This window comes from Sciurus carolinensis, chromosome 8 (assembly GCF_902686445.1).
Source record: "Sciurus carolinensis chromosome 8, mSciCar1.2, whole genome shotgun sequence".
Lineage (NCBI taxonomy): Eukaryota > Metazoa > Chordata > Mammalia > Rodentia > Sciuridae > Sciurus > Sciurus carolinensis.
In genome coordinates, this window is record NC_062220.1 from 82,982,944 (window position 1) to 83,005,859 (window position 22,916).

Below are 22,916 nucleotides of genomic sequence, written 5' to 3' on the forward strand. Positions count from 1 at the left end.
AGCTCCATATGCTGGGCAAGCCCTGCCACTGACCTACACTACCCAGCTTCAGAAAAATTTGTCTTAATTTTCACTGAGTGGTCCGAAACAGAAAAGAGACGCAAGGAAGGAGAGAAAACTCAAGATCAGCTGACACTAACCAACCCTTAACGCCTTAGGAAACCTACTCTCAACGTCAGCCAGCTCTTCCGGGTCACGGCAGTCCTACCCTGGCTCCGGACTCCGCCCTTGGCCCTGGCTCCGCCCACACGACTGACGTAGAAGTTCCTGTCCAAGCAGGATTGACTGGGCCAATTGAAAGACGCAGAACCTGCCCGTGCTCCGTGGAGCTCCGCCCCGCGGCGTTACGCGCTGCGCCTGCGATGGAGCTCGGCGTTTGTGCGGCGCGGCGCCTGGGGCCGCTCCGGTGGCTCAGGCTTCTCTCCCGGCGTACGCCACCCTCTGCGGTTGTGGGGTCCCGGCTGCAGCTGCCAGCCGTGCGGCGGCTTCCCGCGGGACCAGCGCTCTGCCGGGCCAGCCTGACCCCGGGCTTTGTGCGTGGCCTGCATGATGGGCCTCAGCTAGAGGAGCGGACACCCGGCGAGGGAGTCCCAGAGCCGGGCGTTGCAGGTACGGGGTGGAGGGGAGCTCTCCCTGGGCAGCTGGGAGCCAAGTCCTGACGGAGGAGGTCCTGGGGTCCCTGCTCTATGCATTTCTGTTAACGGGTCCAGTGACTACAGACCCAGAGCAAGGTTCTTCACAGGTTGCTACCGTCCGCCTTCCTATTTCACATTGAAGAAACAGGCCTGAAGATGAGCTGTAGTCTTCGAAGCCTCAACCTTGGCATGGCCACACCGAACCCTTGGCATCAAAACCTCTACGTACTCACTCCGCTTCACTGTCTCCTTGAAGTCCTGGGAAATGAGACGTGAGGAGTCTTAGGAAGAGCCAGGGCGGGGGCCAAGGGATGCGGAAGAACCTCCAATAAGAGATGAATTCCAGTTAAAATTCTCTAATTATTGCAAATGGTTTTAGAAACTTGAGAAATGGTAAACAGGTCATATCCAGGAAATTAGAGCCGGGTGCGGTGGCGCTGGCCTGTAATCCCAGCGACTCAGGGACGCTGAAGCAGGAGGATCTCACATTCAAAACCAGTTTCAACAACTTGGCAAGACCCTGTCTCCAAAAAAAAAAAATTTTTTTTATTTTTTTTATTTTAAAAAGGGCTGGGATGTGGCTTAATAGTTAAGCACTCCTGGATTCAATCCCTGATTAAAAAAAAAAAAAGTTTATTTAAAAATTTGTAGAATATTAGAGGGAGAGCTCTTGATGAATTAGCTACTAGATTCTTTGGAGTCAGCTTTAGAACTCAGGAGAGCTGTAAAATTGTAGGCTCTAGTAAAACTCCAAGATGAAAAAAGAGTATCTAAATCTCTACATGTAAAAGATTTTCATATATAACAATTGGTAATAACCCAAATTGCTTTATGAGAAAAAACTGATGGTTCAAACTGAGAATCACTTAAAATTTTTAGCTCTTAATGACTGATTATAGGCCACACTGGCTCTACTAGGCCTGTTTCTTCATCTCACTTGAAGGCTGTGACCCAGATACTACTCCATATCCCAGCCAGCTCATAATTTTAGTTTTATAAGCCTTATGGCAGGGGTTTGATTTAATATGCCCCAGAATATCACCTCCTTCCCAAACTGTTTTTCTTTGATAGCATTTCTTTATATATATGTGTGTATTCTATATCTTTTCTTTTTTTACTTTATTCATTTACTTTTTTATGTGGTGCTGAGGATTGAACCCAGTGCCTCACATGTGTTAGGCAAATGCTCTATTACTGAACCGCAACCCCGGCCCCTTTGATAGCATTTCTGTTTGAGATGTATTGCTCATTTCAGTAATAGTGAATAGAAAGTCATTTGACACTGACGAATGGTTCTACTTGCATGTGGTAATAGCAAAGGAAATTCAGTGGTTGTGTGTAATCTGAGCACATTGTGAAAGCTGAGCAGTGCTATATGAAACTACTTCACCCAGGTTCAGCTCCCAGAAGGCCTAGACCCTGCCATCTTTCAAAACATTTTGGATCTAAACATCCTCATAGAGGAGCAGTTTTAGTCTCCTCTGGGAGGCACTGCATCTCTAGGTGCATGCAAGTCTCTTTCCTACTTGGACATTTATCACAAACCAACATTTGTGCCTTTCAGATCACACTGGTCCCAAGTTTGACATCGATATGCTGGTTTCACTTCTGAGGCAAGAAAATGCAAGAGACATTTGTGTGATCAAGGTTCCTCCAGAAATGAGATATACAGATTACTTTGTGATTGGTAGTGGAACTTCCACCCGACACTTACATGCCATGGCCTACTATATTGTGAAAATGGTAGGATGATTTATTTTCTCTTGCACCATTAACTGAATGGAATAGTATCATTGTGTCAAGGTTGAGCAGCAACATTTAGAAATTAAACCATTAAGTGAGGTTACATAAGAAGCCCCAATTTTCAGACTTTAAGTGTATTTTATGTTGTTTGGTAGTGAAAGGTTTAGGAACAAGTGTCCAGCCTGTTCAGTTAGGATATTTCCAATTCTTGACTCTTGTGACCACAAAGAAAAAAATAAAAGAATAACCTGAGGAAAGTGAGAAGACAGTTTAAGCGAGAGGGATTTCTAAAACAGCACTATTATACAGTAGCACTAACCACATGTGACTATTTATAATTGTAAATTAAACTTACAAATTCAGTTCCTAACTTGTACTAACCACACTTCATGTGCTTAGTGGACCCATGTGACTGATTGTTACTTTACTGGATGTTTATAAAACATTTCCATATTTGTAAAAAGTTGTTTTCATTGGCCTACATTTTTAAATCAAATGTTTGAGCACTGTACTCAGCTTGGAAAAAGTAATGAAATAGACGTATTCCTTGCCCAGTGTATTCACAGGTATTAGGAAAGAGGAGGGGGGTTCATTTTCTAATCGGGCTGGGTATGAATCAGAATGGTGGGGTGGGAGCTGTATTTGGAAGTTTCTAGCTGGATTCTGCTACAGTTCTACAGGGGAATGGACCTCTCTTCCCTGTTGAATACTGGCCAAAGAGAAGGCAGTTTAGACCAAAAGAATACTGAAATTGCGTAGAAAAGGGGTCTGAAAATAGCCCTGATGCAACATGTTAGAGCAAATTCCAAAAACAGTTGGATCAGGGAAGAAATCAGTAGAGCGTGCAGAAGAATTGTCAGACCGTGTCTCTATCATGTGCAATAGTGGGATGGAGTAAGATGAAGACTTAGTAGTCACCATTGAACTTGGGGATATAAAAAGAATGAGAGGTTTTTCAGAGAATCTGCAGGAGGAGAAATAAGGGACTAGAAGTTATTTTTATGAAAGTTTTAGATGAGAAAGGAGAGAAATGCTATCTGTCAAGAACATTTTGTTGCTGTTTGTGTTAGAATATTAATAATGTAGCACCTACCATTTTAATCATGTTGGGGAGTACATTCAGTAAGTACTTTGACATTGATGTACAATCATTACTTAAAACCATCCATCTCTAGAACTTCCTTCATCTTGCAAAACTGAAACTGTACCTATTGAAAAATAACTCATTCCCCCTTCCCCAACTACCATTCTACTTTGTTGCTTTTGAATTTGACTACTCTTAGTATCTTACATGGGTAGAATCATATAGTATTTGTTCTGTTGAGACTGGCTTATTACTTAACACTGTCCTCAAGGTTCATCTATGCTATAGCATATGCCAGGGTTTCTTTTTTAAGGCTGAATAATATTCTACTGTATATATATATATTGCATTGTTACTCATTTACCATTGATAGGTTGCTTCCAACTTTTAGCTGTTGTGAGTAGTTCTACAGTAACACAGGTGTCAAAATACCTGTTGATGTCCCTGCTTCTAATTCTTTCAGGTATGAACCAAAAGTGGAATTGCTAGATCATATGGCAATTCTGTTTTTAATTTTTGAGGAACAACCATGCTGTTTTAAATAGTGACTAGACTAGTTTATTTTCCCACTAGTCAGGTTAAGGTTTCTAATTTTTCCAGATCCTAGCCAAAACAGTTTTTTTTTTAAATAATTGTCATTCTTATGGGTATAAAATAATACCTCCTTGTGGTTTTGATTGGCATTCCTGACTAGTGATGGTGAGCATATTTTCATTTTATTGACCATTTGAAGCAATGTCTATTCAAATAGACATTTGTCTATTTTTAAGTCAGATTTGATATTTTGTTGTTGAGTTGTAGGAGTTTTATTTTCTGGTCATTAATCCCTTATCAGATATATAATTTGCGAATATTTCCTGCCATTCTGTGGGTAGCCTTTTTACTTTGTTTGCCAAATCGTGTTATATAGCTTTTTCTTATTTTCTTCAACAAATTTTATATTTAGGTCTTAGGTTTAGGTATTTAATCCATTTGGGAAGGTACTGGGGATTGAAACCAGGGCTGCTTTGCCACTGAGCAAAATTCCTTTTTAAAAACTTAAAAAAAAAAAAAAATTGAGACAAGGTCTTGCTAACTTGTTGAAGCTGACCTCAAATTTGTAGTCCTCCTGCCTCAGCCTCCCAAGTTGTTGGGATCACAGATGTGTGCCACTGCACCTAGCTAAACATTCACACTTCCTTTTTGCAGTACTAGGGATTAAATCCAGGGACAGTTTGTTGAGCTACATTCCCAGTCCTTTTTATTTTGAGACAGGATCTTGCTAAGTTGCTGAGGCTGGCTTTGACTCCTCCTGCCTCAGCCTGAGTTGCTGGGATTGCAGGCATGTGCCAGTGTGCCCAGCTTAAATCCATTTTAAGCTAGGTTTTGTTGATGGTGCAAGGTTTTCCATCAACTTCCCCAGCACCATTTGTTGAAAAAAACTGTCCTTTTTCCATTTAAGATCTCGGCAGTCTTGTTGAAAATCATTCAACCACATGTGTGAGGACTTTTTTTTTTTCCTTTTCCTCCCCTTTTGGATTCTATTCTATTCCTTTGGTCTGTAGGACTGACTTCATGCTAGTACTACAAGTTTTGATTACTTTAGTTTGTACTAAGGGTTTTGTTTGGCTGGGGTGGGGTGTGGGCGGTGGTGCTGAATATTGAAATCAGGGCCTCTTAGGCATACCCTGAGCCACACACCTGTCCCTGTACTGTTTTAAAGCCAGGAAACTTGAGACCACCAGCATTTCTCTTTTTCAGGATTGTTTTAATCAGGGTTGAATGAATTTTTCTACTCTTTCAAAGAAACACCATTGAATTTTGATAGCAATGGGATTGAGTCTGCAGACTGCTTTGGATAGTATTGTCATCTCTATAATATTAAGTCTTCCATTTCATAAACAGGATATTTTTCTATTTATTGGTGTGATCTTTCTTTCATCAGTGTTTTTTGTTTGTTTGGTACTGGGAATTGAACCCAAAGGCACTTAACCATTGAAGCACATCCCCAGCCCTTTTTATGTTGTATTTGGAGACAGGGTGTGAGTTGCTCAGGGCCCTGCTGAGTTATGAAGCTGATTTTGAACTCATGATCCTCCTGCCTCAGCCTCCCAAGTCGCTGGGATTATAGGTGTGTGCCACTGTGCCTGGTTGTAGTTTTCATTGTAAAAGTCTTTTTTGCCTCCTTTGCTAAGTTTATTCCTAAGTATTTTCTTCTTTTTGACACTATTGTAAATGAAATTGTTTTAATTTCATTAATTTTCATTATTACAATATAGAAATGCAACTGATTTTGGTGTGTCAATCTTGTACAATGTAGTTTTGCTGAATTTATTAGTCTTAATCATGTTTTTGGTGGCATCTTTAGAATTTTCTACATTATGAGATCACATTGCCTGCAAACAGATAATTTTACTTCTTCCTTTCTGATTTGGATGCCTTCTCTTTCTCTTGCATAACTACTTTGGCTAGAACTTCCAGTGCTCTTTTGAATAGAAGCGGGCATTCTCACCTTGTTTTTTTTTTTTTTTTTTTTTTTTTTTTCTTTTTTTACGTTTACATAGGGTAATGATGTTTCTTTTTTTTCCCTTCCCCCCCACCCCTCCCACCCTTTTCCCTTTATACAGTCCTTCTTTCCTTCATTCTTACCGCTCTCCTTAGCCTAACTCTAAACCTAACCCTAAACCTAATGCTAACCCCTCCCACCCCCATTACTCACCTTATTTTTTGAGGAGACTGAAAGTCTTTGACCATCTAGTATGTTAGCTGTGTGCTGTTTATATGTGGACTTTATTACATTGAGATACCTTCCTTTTACCACTTAGATCGTGGTGTATAATCCTTTTAATATACTGCTGAATTTGGTTTGCTGATATTGAGGACTTTTGTATTGAATATAAACCACAGATATTGGTCTATATTTCTTTTGTTGTGTTGTTTTTTTGTATTAGGGTGAAGTTTGTCTCATAGGAAGTGTTCACTCTGTAGGTTTTTGAGAGTTTGAAAAGGATTGTTCTTTCTTAAATATTTGGTCTAATTCACCAGTAAACTTGTCTGGTTCAGGGCTTACTTTTTTCTTTCTTTGGTTGGGAGAGTTTGATTACTAGTTACAGGTTACAGGTCTATCCAGACTTCATATTTCTTCATGATAAGGTAGTTTTATTTCTAGGGATTTGCCTGTTACACCTATGTTATCCAATTTGTTGGTGTACAGTTGTCCATAATATTCTTAAAATTCTTTTCTCTTGAATTTGTAGTAATAACCCCTCTTTCACTTCTGATTTAATTATTTTTCCCCTTAAAGATTTGTCAATTTTGTTGATATTCTTGAAGAACCAAATTTTGGTTTCACCAATGTTTGTTTGTTTTTTTCCCTGTCCTAATTACTTTTTCCTTCCTTCTGCCAGCTTTCAGTTTTTCATTTACTGCTTTATGGTATAAATTTAGGTTGATTTGTAATCTTTATTTTTTAATGTAAATATTTACACCTATAAAATTTCCTTTTTGCTCTATCCCAGAAATTTTCGTATGTTAACTTTCATTCCTCTATTTTCCCATGTGATTCCTTTTTTGCTCTATTGGTTAAAAATGGGCTATTTAATTTTCACATTCGTGTATCTTCAAGTTTTCCTTCTGTTGATTTCTTTCATTCCATCGTGACCAGAAAACACACTTTGTAGTGCAGTCTTTTTAAATTTAAGACTTCCTTTGTTGTCAAATACATGATCTATCCTAGAGCATTTTCTCTTTGCTCTTGGGGAAAATGTGTATTCTGCCATTGTTGGGTCCAGTTGGTCTATAGTGTTGTTCAAGTCCTATTTCCTTACTGATCTTCCATTTGTTCTATCCATTTTGGTACATGAGGCATTAAAACCTATTTTTGTGCTGCTGTCATTTTACCCCTCAGTTGTCAATATATGTTTAGGAGTTCTGATGTTTAGTGTTACATATAATTGTTATATCTTCTTGGAACATTGAACCCTTTGACATTATGTAATGTCCTTTGTCTTTTGTAATAGTTTTTGATTTATACTAATATCAGACAAAGAAATGAGTTCATAGCTCTATTAGGAATAGACATACATGGGATGAGGAAATGCCCTAAACATATCCTGAAGCCAGATGAAATTAAGTCAGGAGCACTGAAACCTTGCCTTAAAACAGGAAAGTGACATCTGTCTTCCCTGAGAGTAAAGGGAAGCCACATGGGTATAAGGGATGATATAGATGAGGACCAAATGTTGAGCGGGCCTCATTGCCTCAGGGCACACTGGTGAATGAATAGGGTGGTCCTCTCAGGACTTGGACAGGATTTGGCAAAGAGGTATAGAGAAGATAGGGAGATATTTCCCTAAATTATTAATCTTGGGGCAAAGTACAACTATGAGGAATGAGTCAGCTAGTTTCCAAATTCCTACCCAGAAATGCTACTGGATCCTCAGAGAAAAGACCTTTTCCCCCTTTTTAATATACAGACTGGCTTTATTTTTCAGTACAAACACCTGAAGTATAAAAGTGAGCCTTATGTTAAGATCGAAGGGAAGGATACCGATGACTGGCTGTGTGTGGATTTTGGTAAGTTATTTGGGCATATTTCACAAATAAGTATTGACACTGTTTACTATTGATTTTAGCCACAGAAGGATTGAGATAAAATTGCTGAGGGCATTTCCATGTAAGATTTTTGAAAATTATTTTAAGTAACGAAAAATCTATTTAATTATAATTCAGGGTCTTTTTCACATGTGAAATCTTTGTCTAACAAAAGTACTTTAGATGAGACACCTTGGAGGAAGACTCGGGTTTGGAAGGATGACTGTAGACACAAGTGGAAGAGGTCCTTTAGTGGTAGTAGAGGAAGGTTTGAGGTTGTGACCAAGGCTAGAATTTTAATAAAAAAATTTATCAGGTTAGTGTGTGTATGGTTTCAAAGCATCTCCCAACAAGATATTATAAAGAGAAAATGTCAAAACTGAGCGAACTGAAGGTTTAACCTACTTGCAAACAAGTTGTCCTTCCATTGTCATGGGTACTGGTAGAAGACATGACTTTTGGAGTTAGAAAGGACATTTGGCTGCAGTAGCAGTGACCAGCATCATCAATTTTGCACTGGTTCTTTGAGCCTCAGATCCCGTGGGACAAGAGAGGGGCCAGATGACACATGTACAGAGTTCTAAGAGGAACTCTGAATTATTAAATGTGGTTTATAACTAGGAGAAAGTGGGCCTGTTTGGCTGTAACCTAGGGGTTTTTCAGCTTCGTCACCAATTAATGTTTTGGATTAGGTAATTTTGTTGTGAGTCTGGGTGATTATCTTGTATATCGAAGGCTGCGTAGCAGTATCCTCCCCATTTGTGGCAATCAAGTGTCCCTAATGCCTCCAAGAACCACTGCTGAAGCAATGCTGCCCTCTGTTCTGGAGGGAAATATAGGAAAGTAGTTTAGAGCCCAAGGCAGTGGGTAATTTTTTTGCTCACAGTATGTGCAGAAATCTGGCAGATCATTTCCATCAGAAATTTATACATTAACATCATGTATCTCCTTATATGATTAAGGAACATATAGCATCATTTCTGTGGTATGTTTTGCTGGGATGAGATCTACAATTTGTCTTTCTAAAGTGTTCTTGCGTGATGCTAATCTGGGACTCACACTTTGATTACCACTGCTCTAGTTCCTAGACTTAATTGTTTTCTTCATTGTAATTCTTATCTGTCTCTGATAGGCAGCATGGTGATTCATTTGATGCTTCCCGAAACCAGAGAAACCTATGAATTAGAGAAATTATGGACCCTACGTTCTTATGATGACCAGTTAGCTCAGATAGCACCTGAAACATTACCTGAAGACTTCATTCTTGGAATAGAAGATGACACTTCATCCCTGACTCCAGTGGAGTTCAAATGTGAATAAACTTAGATGAATTGCTTTAGTCATTTCATATTTGGATTGAGTCACTTCTTGGAAAACAGTTCCTAAATTGCACCTCCTTGATAGGTTGCTGCTAGAACAAATCTTGTCTACCTCATGGGCATTGGGACTGATATGCAGGAATTGCAGATACAATCAAACCAAAAATAAGTTGCTTATCTGAGATCCCAGTAGGATTTCCTGGAGTTTTAGCATTGGTCCCTGTGTTGAGCTCTCTGTTCAGATTTTTATTAATTTTGCTTAAATTATTCTGTATAATGGAATAGCCAAAGTGTTTGTTTTTAATAACACAAAAGTACATCACCATTCACTGACCCTATTACTTTGAGGTGATAGAAGGCAGTTGTAAAATACTACAGGATATTCTTTTAGTATAGGACTTCTTACAGCCTCAGAACGAAAAGTATTAGGAAAAACTCTTGGAACCTATAGTCATTAATTTATATGTAATAGTGTAATCAGTGTTCATGTTAATGTGCCTTGGGTGAGAGAAAACAATCTACCAGTAACTATTGGTGCCTATTTTGACACTGACATACTATTACTAAAAATCTAAGTTTGTAGACTAAATATAAAGCATTCACATTCACCTGGAAACATTACACAACAGGCTGTACCTAATGATGGAAAACTTTATTCTGCATCAAGGTATCTGGAAAATGAAGCTGCATTTGGGGCACATTATAGATGAGGAATGATCCATACATGGTGAGTACAAAACTCAATTATAGAGTTATTTCTTAGCTAGTACCAGATACTCCAAATTACAAATGCTTAAGTGAAAGTAAAACATGATTTGCCACACTAAAAGGCTAGAAGTGAAATATGGCAGAATTTAAACCAGCAGATATAAATGCAGCACCTATTTGAATTAAAAAAAAAAAAAAAATACTAGAAAAATCAAAATATTGAGAAAGAGCTCTGGCCTTAAACATATCTCACCTGAAATCCAACCAAAAGCCAGTCTGATTTTTAGCAGTTTAAATTTATTGTATAAAAAAAAGATGATGAATATTAGGTGAATTCAGTGACAAAAAAAGGGCACTTTTTTGCTAAACTACAAAATTAACTGGTTTTCTGAAATATTTAGGAAAACATTTTAAATCATTTTCACATCTAATTTGATATGCTAATCTTCAGAAAAATTTACCTAAGTCTGTAGAAATTCATCTTGAATTATGATGAGGCAAAAATGATTCTCAAAGGGTTAAAGGGTTATATAATGCCTTTCAGATTATTATAACATGACAACTGTGATCACCTCATGAACAAAAGCAACACAAAAATTCAGAGAGCAGCGTGGCCTTAGAGACCACCCATACCCATACAATTGTACATTACTGGTCTTTGCCATCAAGTTAAGGAATGGGCAAACAATTTCATTATCAAAGATCAGATGTTTTCAGTCATTCAAATTATATTCCCAAAACTACTTTCTTGTATTCTCTACCTTTGCCTTATTTTCAAATAACTGGTTGCCGATTATACAGAAAGTCTGCTATATTCTATTAATATCGTAGGTGGGTTTTTTTTTTTTAATTCATCCATTGCTTAATCTTCAAAACAGCCTAGTGAGGATCATGACAGTGCCAGGCATAAGGAGATGTAGCCATTTGTTGCTTTTAGACACTGTCACACCATCTGTCCCATTGGTCTTTGCAAAGCAGTTCTTTTGGAGTCTGCTTAAAGTGTAGACCAATTGCATTGAAGTGTATTGGCAAACTAAACATCCTGTAAGACAAGCTAAAGCTTGCTTTTTTTTTGTTTTTTGTTTTAACCTTTTCAAAGTTCTGCATCGCCTTGTTGATCTACTTTCTTTAGGTAGGTAGTGATAGTCAAAAGCACAAAGCATTTATGCATTCAGTCACGTAGCTAAACAAAAACCTGAAGTCTCCTGAAGCCATTTAAACTAGCCGTTCCAAAACCTCCTGCCGCCACATTGCTCTGATAGTACCATCAAAAACCTTCCCAACTATAAACAAAGGAATAATGGTATTGCTGCTCTCCAAATATAGGCACTGCTCCATATCTTTGAATATTTACTGGATTATCCAACTAATAACTGTCAAAAGCCTCAAAAAAAAAAAAAAAAAACCCTGAAATTAATTTTCCAGCTTTACTGTCACCTGCCAGAAATAAAATTTCATTCTCAATTATTTTCCTGTTTACTAATGGCTGTTGAATTTTAATTTTTTTAAAAAATGGTTGGACTTTTATCTTTATAAAGTATATAAAATTTTCAAAAAAGGAACAGTTTTGTTTTTTACTGTATTACTGAATACCTGAGGTAGTTGAGTAAAAATGCACATTTAATACCCCTGCCAACACCATTCAGCACTTCCCTTAGGTTATTCCTGTTAGTGTTAGATAAAAATAAAAACAGTTTTTCTATGTTAATGGCTTACCGTTTAAGTTCCTGTGATAACCCTATTCTGATCCAATTTAACTATTGGATTTAGGAGCAATCTATTTTAATTAATTTGATGAATTTAGCATATGCACCATTCAAGCCAATTTCTGGCATTATGGGGGAATATTTAAGAAAAATTAGAATATTCATTATACTGCGAGACTACAACAAAGGGAAGTGCAGAGCTCTTCTCTTTCTCTCCCTCCCCCCTTTACTTTTTTTTTTCTTTTTTAAAGCTGGGTGTCATACATTTCAGAGAGCATAAAGTATACATTCTCACAGAGACAGGAGTTCAAAAGTTGCCTGGTCCTCAGAAACAACTGGCTAGATAAAAACTTGTGCATGTGATTCTGGATGGGGTCAGCGCCCGTCTGTTGGTTAAGCAATCTGTCTTTGGTTTGGCATCTGCCTCTGTGGTGGACTGTTTCCTGAGCCTTTACTTCCGCCTTGACTGAGGTGGTCCAGTTTGCAGAGCTTTTTGCTGTTGGTGCTGCTTTACCTGAGTCAGAATTTCCTGAATTTTTCTCTGGGCAACCTGCAAAAAAGACAGCTTAGAAAAAATCTATATCAAAAGTTACTAAAAGTTACTCTACCGTTTCAACAATTTCAAATAGAAATGCGTTTTTTTGTTGTTGTTCCTTTTAGTTATACACAACAGCAAAGTATAATTTGACTTATTTATACAAACATGAGTACATCTTTTCTAATTAGGATTAGAAGGCATTTGCTGATTTGAACTATATCTTAATCAGTTTGCTAGTCATCTCTGAAATCACCTGCTAAAAGGGGGACTAAAAGTGTTAAGCAACAACTAGATGCAGTGAGTGGTGTGCACATACAGTCCAAGCAACAAGAGAGGCCAAGGCAGAAGGATCACTTGAGCCCAAGAGTTTGGGGCCACCTTGGGTAACAGCAAGACCCAACCTCAAAATAACAAAAAGCATCAAACAACCATATTTGTGGGTATGGAACACCCATGGGAGAACTGCTTCCATTCGAGAGAGAATCAAAAGTGATTACTTATTTTAGAGTCCACTTGCCTGGCAAGCATAAAAGTGACCAGTTATTTTGACGACCACTTGGTCATTCTCATCAGGTGTCTGGTCACGGGGGACAACAACTTCAGCACTTGACAAATTCTGGAGTTCATTCACCTGAAATAGACAAATACACATCATTTTAATTGGCATTTAAAAAAATTACCATTTCCTGAGCATTTACTGTGCCAGAACTGAGCTATGGCTTTACAGATTTCATTTAATGCACTAATAATTTAAGAGCTTAATTGTTCTGTCCTTGTTTGGTACTGTGTATCGAACCCAGGGGACATTCATTACTGAGCTACATCCCAGTCCTTTTTATTGTTTAATTTTGAGATGGGGGTCTTGCTGAGTTGCTGAAGTTGGCCTAGAACTTGGAATCCTTTGGCCTTAACCTCCCAAGTCACTGGGATCATAAATGTGCACACCTGGCCTTTGTTTTAAGATATTGGAACTAAGGCTCATTTGAAGAAACTGATTAATAAGCCCATTTATTCAAGCAAATGGCAAAATTAGATTGAAATCCTGAAAATCTGATTCCAAATTGTATGTTCCCCATTACTTCCAAAATGTAAATAGCTTTGGAAATTTCTAAGATGTTAGAAAAAGAATGGGCACCATTTGCTTTTTTTCAGTTATAAGAGTACGCTTATAGATGAAATTAAATTTTTTTCAGTTCATGGTTAGTGTCTGAACATTAAAAACAGAAAGCTTATCAACAGATTAATGCTGAATGCCCCTTACTAATTTGGGACACTCCTCTAGTAGCATTCTGAAAGAGGCATTACTTTCACTAGTAGCCGACTTTCACACTCAAATAACAATATAGGCACTCTTATCCAAACCTTGGTCAAGATGGTCCTGCTTTTTATAAATTAGCCAAAATTCAGGAATTGGAACTCCTAAGTACCTTTCAATGCTTTCCCTTTCATACCACTGCACAGGTTTTGCTGAAGTACTTGCCGTTTTGCCTCCTTTTCCAATAACTCTGCCAGCAGCAAAGGATGGCACTCTGATATGAGCTTCAAGTTTCACCTCCTCTTTAGGACTAACAAAGTTTTCTTCTTTAATTTTTCCATAAATTCTTCCCTGAGCCTACAAGTGAGAATATAGCTGATCAGTGTCATTTGTGTTTGAAATACATAAAACCAGTTAACTTTTAAGTGGGCCTAAATCCAACTGGAACAACCCTCTGTAGTGATACATCTGCATTTGGAAGATTGTTGAGGGTAGCATAATAGACAAATTAGGAAAAGAGTGACAATACATGCATCATGGGTGAGATGATTGATGAAAGAAGGATAAGCTATTTCTGATGAAAATAGGCAAGTCTAATGAATAATTTGTGGCAAATGTTATTCGCACTCCCATCATGAAAGGTAAAACTTTTTATCTTCCAATGAGAAACTCATTGCCTTTTTCTTGAGCAAGAGAAACTGGGAAAAAACTACACAGCCAGCTACACCAGGCTCACAAAGAGCCAAGCTCATGTCTGAATGAGACAGTAAGAAACCTGCTGAGAGGAATTTATTTCTATTTAACTGTTTCTCAACCCTAGCCAGGTGATCTATTTTAAATAGGCTGTAAAATCAAGTTAATACATACTCCTGATATTCACAACCAACGTATCTCCTACTGATGCAACTAGATATTACATTTAAGAAACTACTTCTGTTATATACAAACATTAACTTGCTCTGGTATATACCAATGGAAAAAAAGTCCAAGAGTTGGTCTACTCTGACAAGCTGTCGGGCAAACCATCAAAACAAAAGTGGCTAGCATTTCTGCACCATATTTTCAGGCCAAAAATGTACCTATTACCTAATACAATCAAAGGATGCTAGCAATGTACACTATCCTCCAAAACAGATGCTCCTGAATGAGAAAAGACATGGATTAGGTTAACTTCCTTAGACTTCTAAAACAAAAACACTCATTGGGAATTATAACTGATCTCATAAATGAGATTTAACCATTATAGCTTATAGCTTATAGTGTTATATTTAACTTCACTGTAAACCCTGGGAATTGCAAGATACAGGAAAATAACTTTGAATTTCCCATCATACAAAACATAGCAGTTCCAAGATAGTAATTCGAGTTATAAAAGAGCAAAAGCTCTAAGGAGAAACATACAATAACTGATGTATGTTGAAACTTTTAAGATTTCAAATTAAGTGACCCTAAAGGTTCAGCATAAAAAGTAATTTTCATAATTCCTGAGTTATGAACTGCCTAGACCACAAGGCAGCTGTGCAGGAATAAATTTCTTCACCTAAATGTGAACCAACTGCACCCACATCTCAAAGCACCCCCTGCGTTTCCTCTTCTTTCTGTAAATCAAGTGAAAGCAGCTTTGGATTTTTAGTGAAAAAATATCCTGAAATAGGTCAAAGAAATGATGGGGTAAAAAATAGGGAGGGTGCTAGGGATGTGGTAAAGTGTTTGCCCTGGGTTCAATCCTGAGTGACCCCCTCACACCACAAAAAAAGGGAAACAAAACAACATCAACAGCAAAAGAAAACGGTGAAATGGGTGGTTGGCATGTGACATAGGCAACATTACTAGCTAGTTTGGAGCTAAGGAAAGAAGGCTTAAGGTTAAATAGCTGTTCTGTTATACAGTTGCTGAGTGGTAAATCAGACCAAGATACATGGGTTTTTAGATAAATAAGAGAATCCAGTAGTTACTTTTATCTAAGACAAGATGCACCGTACTAATTTTTTAAAGAGGAAATCATACACTAAAAGGAATGTATTTGTGAATTTTGCATGGTCTTAGTCTGATTCGCCTGGAGTTGGCTGTATACCACTACCAGTCAGTCACACCACTAATATTGTGCTAACTTATGTTTTAGGTACTCTTTTAAGTACTTTGTGTATTTTTTAAACTTTAAAACTACCTTAGGATGTAGATGCTTTTATCTTCATTTTATAGATGAGGAACTGGCCAAAGAGAAGTAACTTGCCCAAGGGTTCAGTGGTAGATGCCAGACCTGGGATTTGGACCAGCAAACTGGCTGCCAAATCTGCTTTATATCATCCTAATACATTACCTTTGAGTAATCAAGGAAAAGACCTCTGGGCCCAAACTCTCAATAAACATGTACAGTGGTTCACAATAGGTCAAATGCTAGAAGAGCTCCTACTCTTCTGGCTGTAAAATCCCAAAGATCAGAGTGATTTGTGGAGCATCTATGGGCAAGAACTAAATAGAGTTGATTCCAGGATAAGAGGAAAGGGGAACTTTTTGGGGGGGGGGGGGGGGGTTGGGCACTTTAATTCATACCTCTTGGAGACAGAAAACTCTGGGGACTTGTTTCCAAGGCATATTAGAAAAGTTTCTAAGTTTAGTCCTAAGGTCTCCCTCACATGATAAAAGGGCATTGAGCTAATCACCTTTTAGGAAACAGGTAAACCCAACAAACATAACAGAACTCCAAAAATTAAAGGCTTTTGGTTTGTTTTTTAAATATAATTTTGGGTTACAGTTCCACTCTGATCTTAGATGTGATTTTTCTATTGATTTTTTTCTACTGAGTGGCAGATGTTTTTTATTCAAAATCAGGTAGGAATTCTGAGAGAAGGCATTATGGTTCTTCCTGCTACTTGCAAACTGGGGCACATACCTTGAACTGAGCCTCTGGTGGTCCGGTGATAATCACCATCCTCACTTTAGCATCTGGTGCTTCAGCTGGAGCGATCTGTAACAGACCCATCACCAACGGGTTATGATACTTTCAGGTGTCATTGATAGAACACTTAGGCCAACCAGCTGGACATTTGCATATGACTGACCAAAATGCAGAATTTAAAGCCTTCTGTAAGGAAATTATGGAGAGGCAGTGATTAATGTGGATTCCTCATTTAGAGCTCCTGCATTATACTGTAAATGTACACTGTGCCCATCTCATGTAAACCTAAACATGCAGTCTCTCACCCAACCTGCACCACACCCTGAAGAAGAATTACCTCTACTTTACAAACGGGGAAATGGAAGGCTGGAGAAGTTAAGTAACCCAGCCCATGAATAGAGAGTGAATAGAACCAAAGAGAACTCAGTAATCTGTTTCCACTGCCTGTGCAATGTTCTGTGTACTACACCAGTGGTACTCAAAAAGTGTGGCCTTTGGCCTGCTTGCACTAGAATCTCCTGAGCTTCCCGGAGACCTTCCATCCTATATTTTGAGGCTACTGCATCCCCTTTTATAACTTTGAGTTGCTAAGCCCCTTTTACTTTAGAAAAAAGGAAGTCTTACTTTAAGCTATTTGTATACATTTTTTTGCTCAGTCCACAAATCTAAGATTATTAGTAAATTGCCCCCATGTGTGTTCACTGGAATAAAATATGAAATAAACTAACACTGATTAAACAGGAGAAAGGTGAACTTGAACTTTTCTATTTTCCTTGAATGTATGAAATCACACAAAAGCCCAGATTGGGGAAAGGGTGCAGAAACTTGTAGGGAGAGGAACCAACATTTCCACAGAGTCCTAGGAAAAAAGGATTTTGCAACCCAGTCGCTAGGAGTTACTTTACTGTCTCAGAAAATTTAAAAAGGGTTCAGTGGTTAAATGCCACTGGGGTCCTGGTATCAAAAATAATATAGAAAAAGATGCTTGACATTTGCTGTGCAAAACAATTATTAACTAAGACAAAAAACAGTATTGCCATGTAAGAACAAGAAGCAAAAAATACTAAATTGCACATGATGATGATGATGATGATTGCCGTCAATTATATGATACATTCTAGACCTTTTCCTACACGTATTTACATCAAAAATATCTATTTTTAATGAAGCCATGCGTTCTCTCTCCAAAGAACACTGGCTGGTATGTGAGTCTACAAAAACATGCAAACAACTACTTGCTTTTAAACTAAGATCTTAAGTTTATTCGCAGGAAACCACTATAAAAAAGGTATTTAATTTTCCAGCTTTGGTGTTTTGTTTTAAATACCTTTGTTTGTTGATACTGGTGATACGGGGCTGGGAGTAAGAGCACTCTTACATTGAGGTTGAGTATAAATTGCTATAATCTCTCAAAGCTTGAAAGAAGCATATGCCCTTTGACCCACTAAGCCTACTTCCATAAGCTTAAACAAATAAGGCTGTATTTATTACTGCACTGTGTGTGCAGGATGAGGAAAAATCTGAATGTCAAGTAAATGAATACAAATGATAATTGGTAATAACTAAATATACCTTATAAAATAATGTACATGGAAATTTGCCCATATGTAAACTATATACTAAGTATTGGGAGTGTTGATGAATCTTTCAGATTATTCATTTCAGGCTTTTGGGAAACAAAAACATTTTTCAGCCTCATTAGAAAACCTTTACAAAAGCCAGAAAGTAGAACTGAGCCTCTAATACCCAATTCTTATTCATGAAATGTTCATTGCAGTTTTTCCAAAACAGATCTGCTAGGGATTTTTTTTAATGTGTGTGAACATGTGTCAGAATTTATTTTTAACTCAATCGGGAAACTAGGAGGATAGGAAAGTCAGTTCATCACTTGATTTTTTTTATCATGTCTTTTCCTTCGCTCACTGATTTATTGCTATACAAGAATATATAAGGGCTATTTCTGTTTTGATTTTTAATTATTTAATTTATATGCAATAAATTCAGTCTTTTGGTATCCAGGTGTAGGAGGTGACAAATGCATACTCATGTAACAACCACCACAATTAAAATACAGAACAGTTCCATCAACCCCCATATCTCTTCCTGCAGCTTCATTATGCTCAACCCTTCCCCCTTCCTTCAATTCCTGGCAGCCGCTGATTTGTTTTCTTTCTGTCTCTATAGTTCTGCCTTTTCTGAAATTATCATATAAATGGAATCATACAATGTGTGGCTTTTTGAGACTAACTTTTTCTCTCAGCACATGAGAATCATTGCAAATTGTTTTATTAATAGTCTCTTTTCATTGCTTAGTAATATTTATTGTACAGATGGACCACACTTTATCCATTCATCACATTTCTTATTTGGAGACAGTTATCAATAAAGATGCTATAGATAATCTGAGTACAGTTTTTTGTTTTTTTTTTTTTTTTTTTGTGTGTGTGTGTGTGTGTAAATCTAAATTTTCATTTCTCTTGGGTAAATATCCAGGAGTAGGATTTATGAGTTGTACGGTGAGTGAACTATGTTCTTAGTCTTATTTTAAAAGGTTTCTAAAACACAGTCAAAACCTCTGACTGATGTTTTTCTGAAGACAACTGTCAATACATCAAGTTTTTTAATATTAAATTGTTTTAGCATATCAAAATACAGGCTCTTCAGAACACATACTGTTGTATTATGGCAGACAAAATTGTCTTCTGATATTTGTTAACTCTACTATCTATAATAATAAAATGCTTAGCTAACTATACACAGACTAGATTTCCCTGCTGCTTCTTCATTTTCATCTGGCCAAATCCTGAGCAATGAAATATTGATAGAAATATCTTGTAGTGGCTATCAGGGAATTTCCCTAGTAGAAAGGTTTTGTTGTGTCCAGCTCTCCCCTTCTGGCTTGGACAACCGACCAGAGTGTTTGAGCACTGAATGATGTCATCTGGAACCATGAAGAGTCCAAGATCACACCTGGGAAAAATGAGCTACAAGGAGCTTAGAAGTCCAAGGTTTTGGTGGGGCAAAGTGACTAACCAGCCCTGGATTGCTTGCCTCCAGAATCAGTCTGGAGGTTAAGCTACCATTGTTTGGGGTTTTCTGTCGGACCCTATGTAACCAAGACTACTTGCAACATTCAGTTCAGATTATTAAGTGGAAAAATTTATCTTTCTAATTTGTTTAAAGAACCAGGATAGCCAGTTGGCTGAACAGTACCTTAATTGAAGCTCCTGCAAATCGAGAAAGCTGTTTGATGTGCTGGCCCTGCTTGCCAATAATGGCGCCGACTGAAAGAGCTGGGATAAACAGATGTACAGTCTCCGTTTCTGATTGCTGATAGAAAAGAAAGCCAGAACATACATGCTTACTTGCTACAAATCAGGATTTTTGTTTTCGTTTTTGTTTTTTAATCATAAGCTTTGGCATGAGCACATTCTCACATACAGTACAATTATTAGAAAGGTTAGGAGGAGAAACTACCAAAACAAATTGACAAGAATTTATCCCACAGGTCAAGAAGGTCTCATATATTCATTCTGAAAACATTTGTATTTAAAATTTCACTTTTCTCTACATGATTTTCTTAGATAGACATTGTGAAATTCAAACATTAAAATAAAGGAATAATATTGTCTTAAAAACTATCTTCCAACCACCATATTCATGGCAGCAAAGATGCCAACTCCAACACTTCATCTGTGTAGGTTTCACTTCTTAAACACAGTGACTCTCTAAGAGAAAAACACCCAAGTCTTATCATACCTAATAGATCGTGTGAAACCACTGTCATTCCTTACTCATCACACTAAGGACAGGATTAGAAGAGGACTAATTCACTTTTGCGGTGAAAATGCCATAATTGCTTTCCCATATAATTCCTTAGTCCTTCTATTTCTTCCCTTGCATTTTATAAACAAATTAGAAACTGTTCTGAAGGCCAACTCCTATAAGACTGTGTTTAAATGGATTTCATCTGAATACTCACTTTTACACCAAAGCCACCTGTGCCCTTCCTGAGTCTCCTTTTACATAGTCGTTCTGGCAGGGTAAACAAAACATCAACTCAAGAGAGTTCAGTGACCAGATTCTTTAAAAAGCCAATTAGAGATTCAGTAACATTATCAGTGAACTTATTGTAAAGTGTAGAAGCCATGCTCATATATTCATGCAGTTTTTACTCTTTTACCTTCTACCTTAGTAAGAAAAACACTTTCAAGGATAAGTTAATTCGAAGAAAAGTATTATGAGACATATTTTAAGATGAGCCATAATTGGTTATGCCAAGTAAAGCAAAATATGCATTTATTTTAAAAAACTATATATATACCTAATAAGCTAACATTTCTAAAGATGTTAGAAGATGCTTGTAATAAGAAATTTACATGTGAATGACTTGGTGAAAACATTTCACAGAATTATCTCTTGAATTTTCTTATTCCTGTTCTAAAGGATATATGATTTTCCAAGTACTGAAGTCAACCCATCAGTACTATAAAATATACACAAACATACACTGCCATAAAACAACTAATTTTTAAACCCAAACACTCATCAAATTCCTAATGCCTTGAACAAAAAATATGCCAACAGTTTTGCTTAAACCAGGGACATATTTGCAATTTGATTATTTTAAGAAATTTTTGAAAATCTTAAGTCAAAGATATTTGCAACACAAGGCTGATATTTTTATTGGGTGTGGAAACAAATTTTGTGCCACTGAATGCTGATCTACCAATGACACCACCAACTCTTACCATAAAAAAAAAAATTACTAGTGGCATTAATAGTTCCATATTCTTTCTGTAAGCACAGAGTGAAGACAGAGCAAGGCATCACAAAACTATGGAGAAACACTGATAATCAATTGCAGAACCCAATAAAAAGATGAATAAACTGCCCATTTATACCTCTACCAGGACTTTTCAGAGCTTATTTATTCTATGGGTCACAATCTGTACATACTACTTGGTAGGAAATTGAATCATGTTGATTTAAATCTGAGAATCATTTTCCTTTTCTTTAGACTTTCATCTATGACATTAGAGTAAAAATCAGTCCCTTGTGGATAATTCTTGGGTCAGAACCTTGTTATTTGTTTTTGTTTTGTCTTGTTTGTACTAGGAATCAAGCACAGGGCACTTAAGCACTGAGTCACATCCCCAGCCCTCTTCTAATTTTTTAAAATTTTGAGACAAGGTCTCACTAAGTTGCTGAGGCTGGCTTTTAATTTGCAAGCCTCCTGCCTCAGCCTCCTGAGCCACTGGGAATACAGACATGCACCACGGCACCCAGCAGAACCTTGTTATTTGTCTAAAAATTTCATGAAAAATCTCAACTATTTTATCACTTTAAGCCTGAAAAGAAAAAAAGGTTTCAATAAATTCTTTACATTAAGAAAAAACAAAAAACAAAAACAAAAACAAGAATTTAAGTCTTTAAGTTTCTTTCTGCTGATTAAAAGATTAAAAAAATATTGGGGCATGGTGGAGCACACCTGTAATTCCAGTGACTCTGGAGGCTGAGGCAGGAAGACTACAAATAAGGGAACCTCACCCTGTCTCCATATAAAAAATAATAAATACTGAGGATGTAGCTCAGTGGTAAAATGTATCTGGGTTCAATCTCTAGTATCAAAAATAAATGAGTTAACACTATGGAAACAATAAAAGGGGTCGATTCTTTGAATACAAGAACTGACTTTTGCCTACTTACCAATAAAATGGAAATGAGAAACAGCAAGTGATATAGATGATTCCTAGACAAGACAAAATTTTAAGTACAACAGTATGCAAATTTCTAGGCAAAAATATGCCTAGGAATTCAAGTCAGAAAAATGTATGCTGACCAAATTACATGACTTCACAATCAACCAGTTACCTAAATGAAGTGCCAAGTCTAAATAGTTTTACTAATTAGTTCTTTCAAGCCAAATGCTCAGGAAGAATGACAAAATCCTAGTGAGTAGACAGACATGGAAACTAGAAGCAGGCAGGCGTATTTTATGGGCAGACAAAAAGTACTGAGACTGTAAAGAAACAAATGAGCAAAGAACAAATAGTATGCTCTAATTTGCTTGTCTACATTAACAAGACACTGAATATCTTCCTATGTCACTACCTCACTTTCCTGACAGTATTCCCTTGAATAGATACACCTAACCCAATTTATCTCAGCCCTATGGCATATGTATATAGTTTCCAGTTTTCATATGTTTCAGTTGAATCTTTGCACAAATTTCTGTGTCCTTGTTTAAACACCTCCCTGGCATAGATTCTTAGAACTACTGGGTCTGAACATTTTAAATTGCTAAATGTTACCAAATTGTCATCTTTTTCAGTCCACATAGAATTCCAGGTATTCCGTACCACTTAATTCCAATTAAGACATTCATGACACATTTGAATGCTAGCTTTGTGGCAGTTATTTTGTTTGTTCTTTAAATAAGTGAAAAGCACACTGA

At 37.2% G+C, this 22,916-nt stretch overlaps 2 protein-coding genes across 3 annotated transcripts in view; one reads left to right on the forward strand and one right to left on the reverse strand.

Moving 5' to 3' along the window:
- The first annotated feature begins 343 nt into the window (after positions 1–343).
- Malsu1 (mitochondrial assembly of ribosomal large subunit 1) lies at positions 344–10,331 on the forward strand. The gene is made up of 4 exons (XM_047561026.1): positions 344–609; positions 2,200–2,378; positions 7,935–8,016; positions 9,167–10,331. The coding sequence occupies exons 1-4, from the start codon at positions 363–365 to the stop codon at positions 9,352–9,354; spliced, it is 696 nt and encodes a 231-aa protein (XP_047416982.1). The 5' UTR covers positions 344–362; the 3' UTR covers positions 9,355–10,331.
- Positions 10,332–12,033: 1,702 nt separating this feature from the next.
- Igf2bp3 (insulin like growth factor 2 mRNA binding protein 3) overlaps positions 12,034–22,916 on the reverse strand; it is a 141,442-nt gene continuing 130,559 nt past the window's right edge. For both annotated transcript variants that reach the window (XM_047561025.1, XM_047561024.1), the window contains 5 exons: positions 19,673–19,789; positions 16,454–16,528; positions 13,786–13,917; positions 12,823–12,936; positions 12,034–12,317 (listed from right to left, as the gene is read on the reverse strand). In XM_047561025.1, the coding sequence (XP_047416981.1) occupies positions 12,219–12,317; positions 12,823–12,936; positions 13,786–13,917; positions 16,454–16,528; positions 19,673–19,789 (537 nt within the window). In that variant the 3' untranslated portion in view covers positions 12,034–12,218. The remainder of the gene's footprint in view (positions 12,318–12,822; positions 12,937–13,785; positions 13,918–16,453; positions 16,529–19,672; positions 19,790–22,916) is intronic.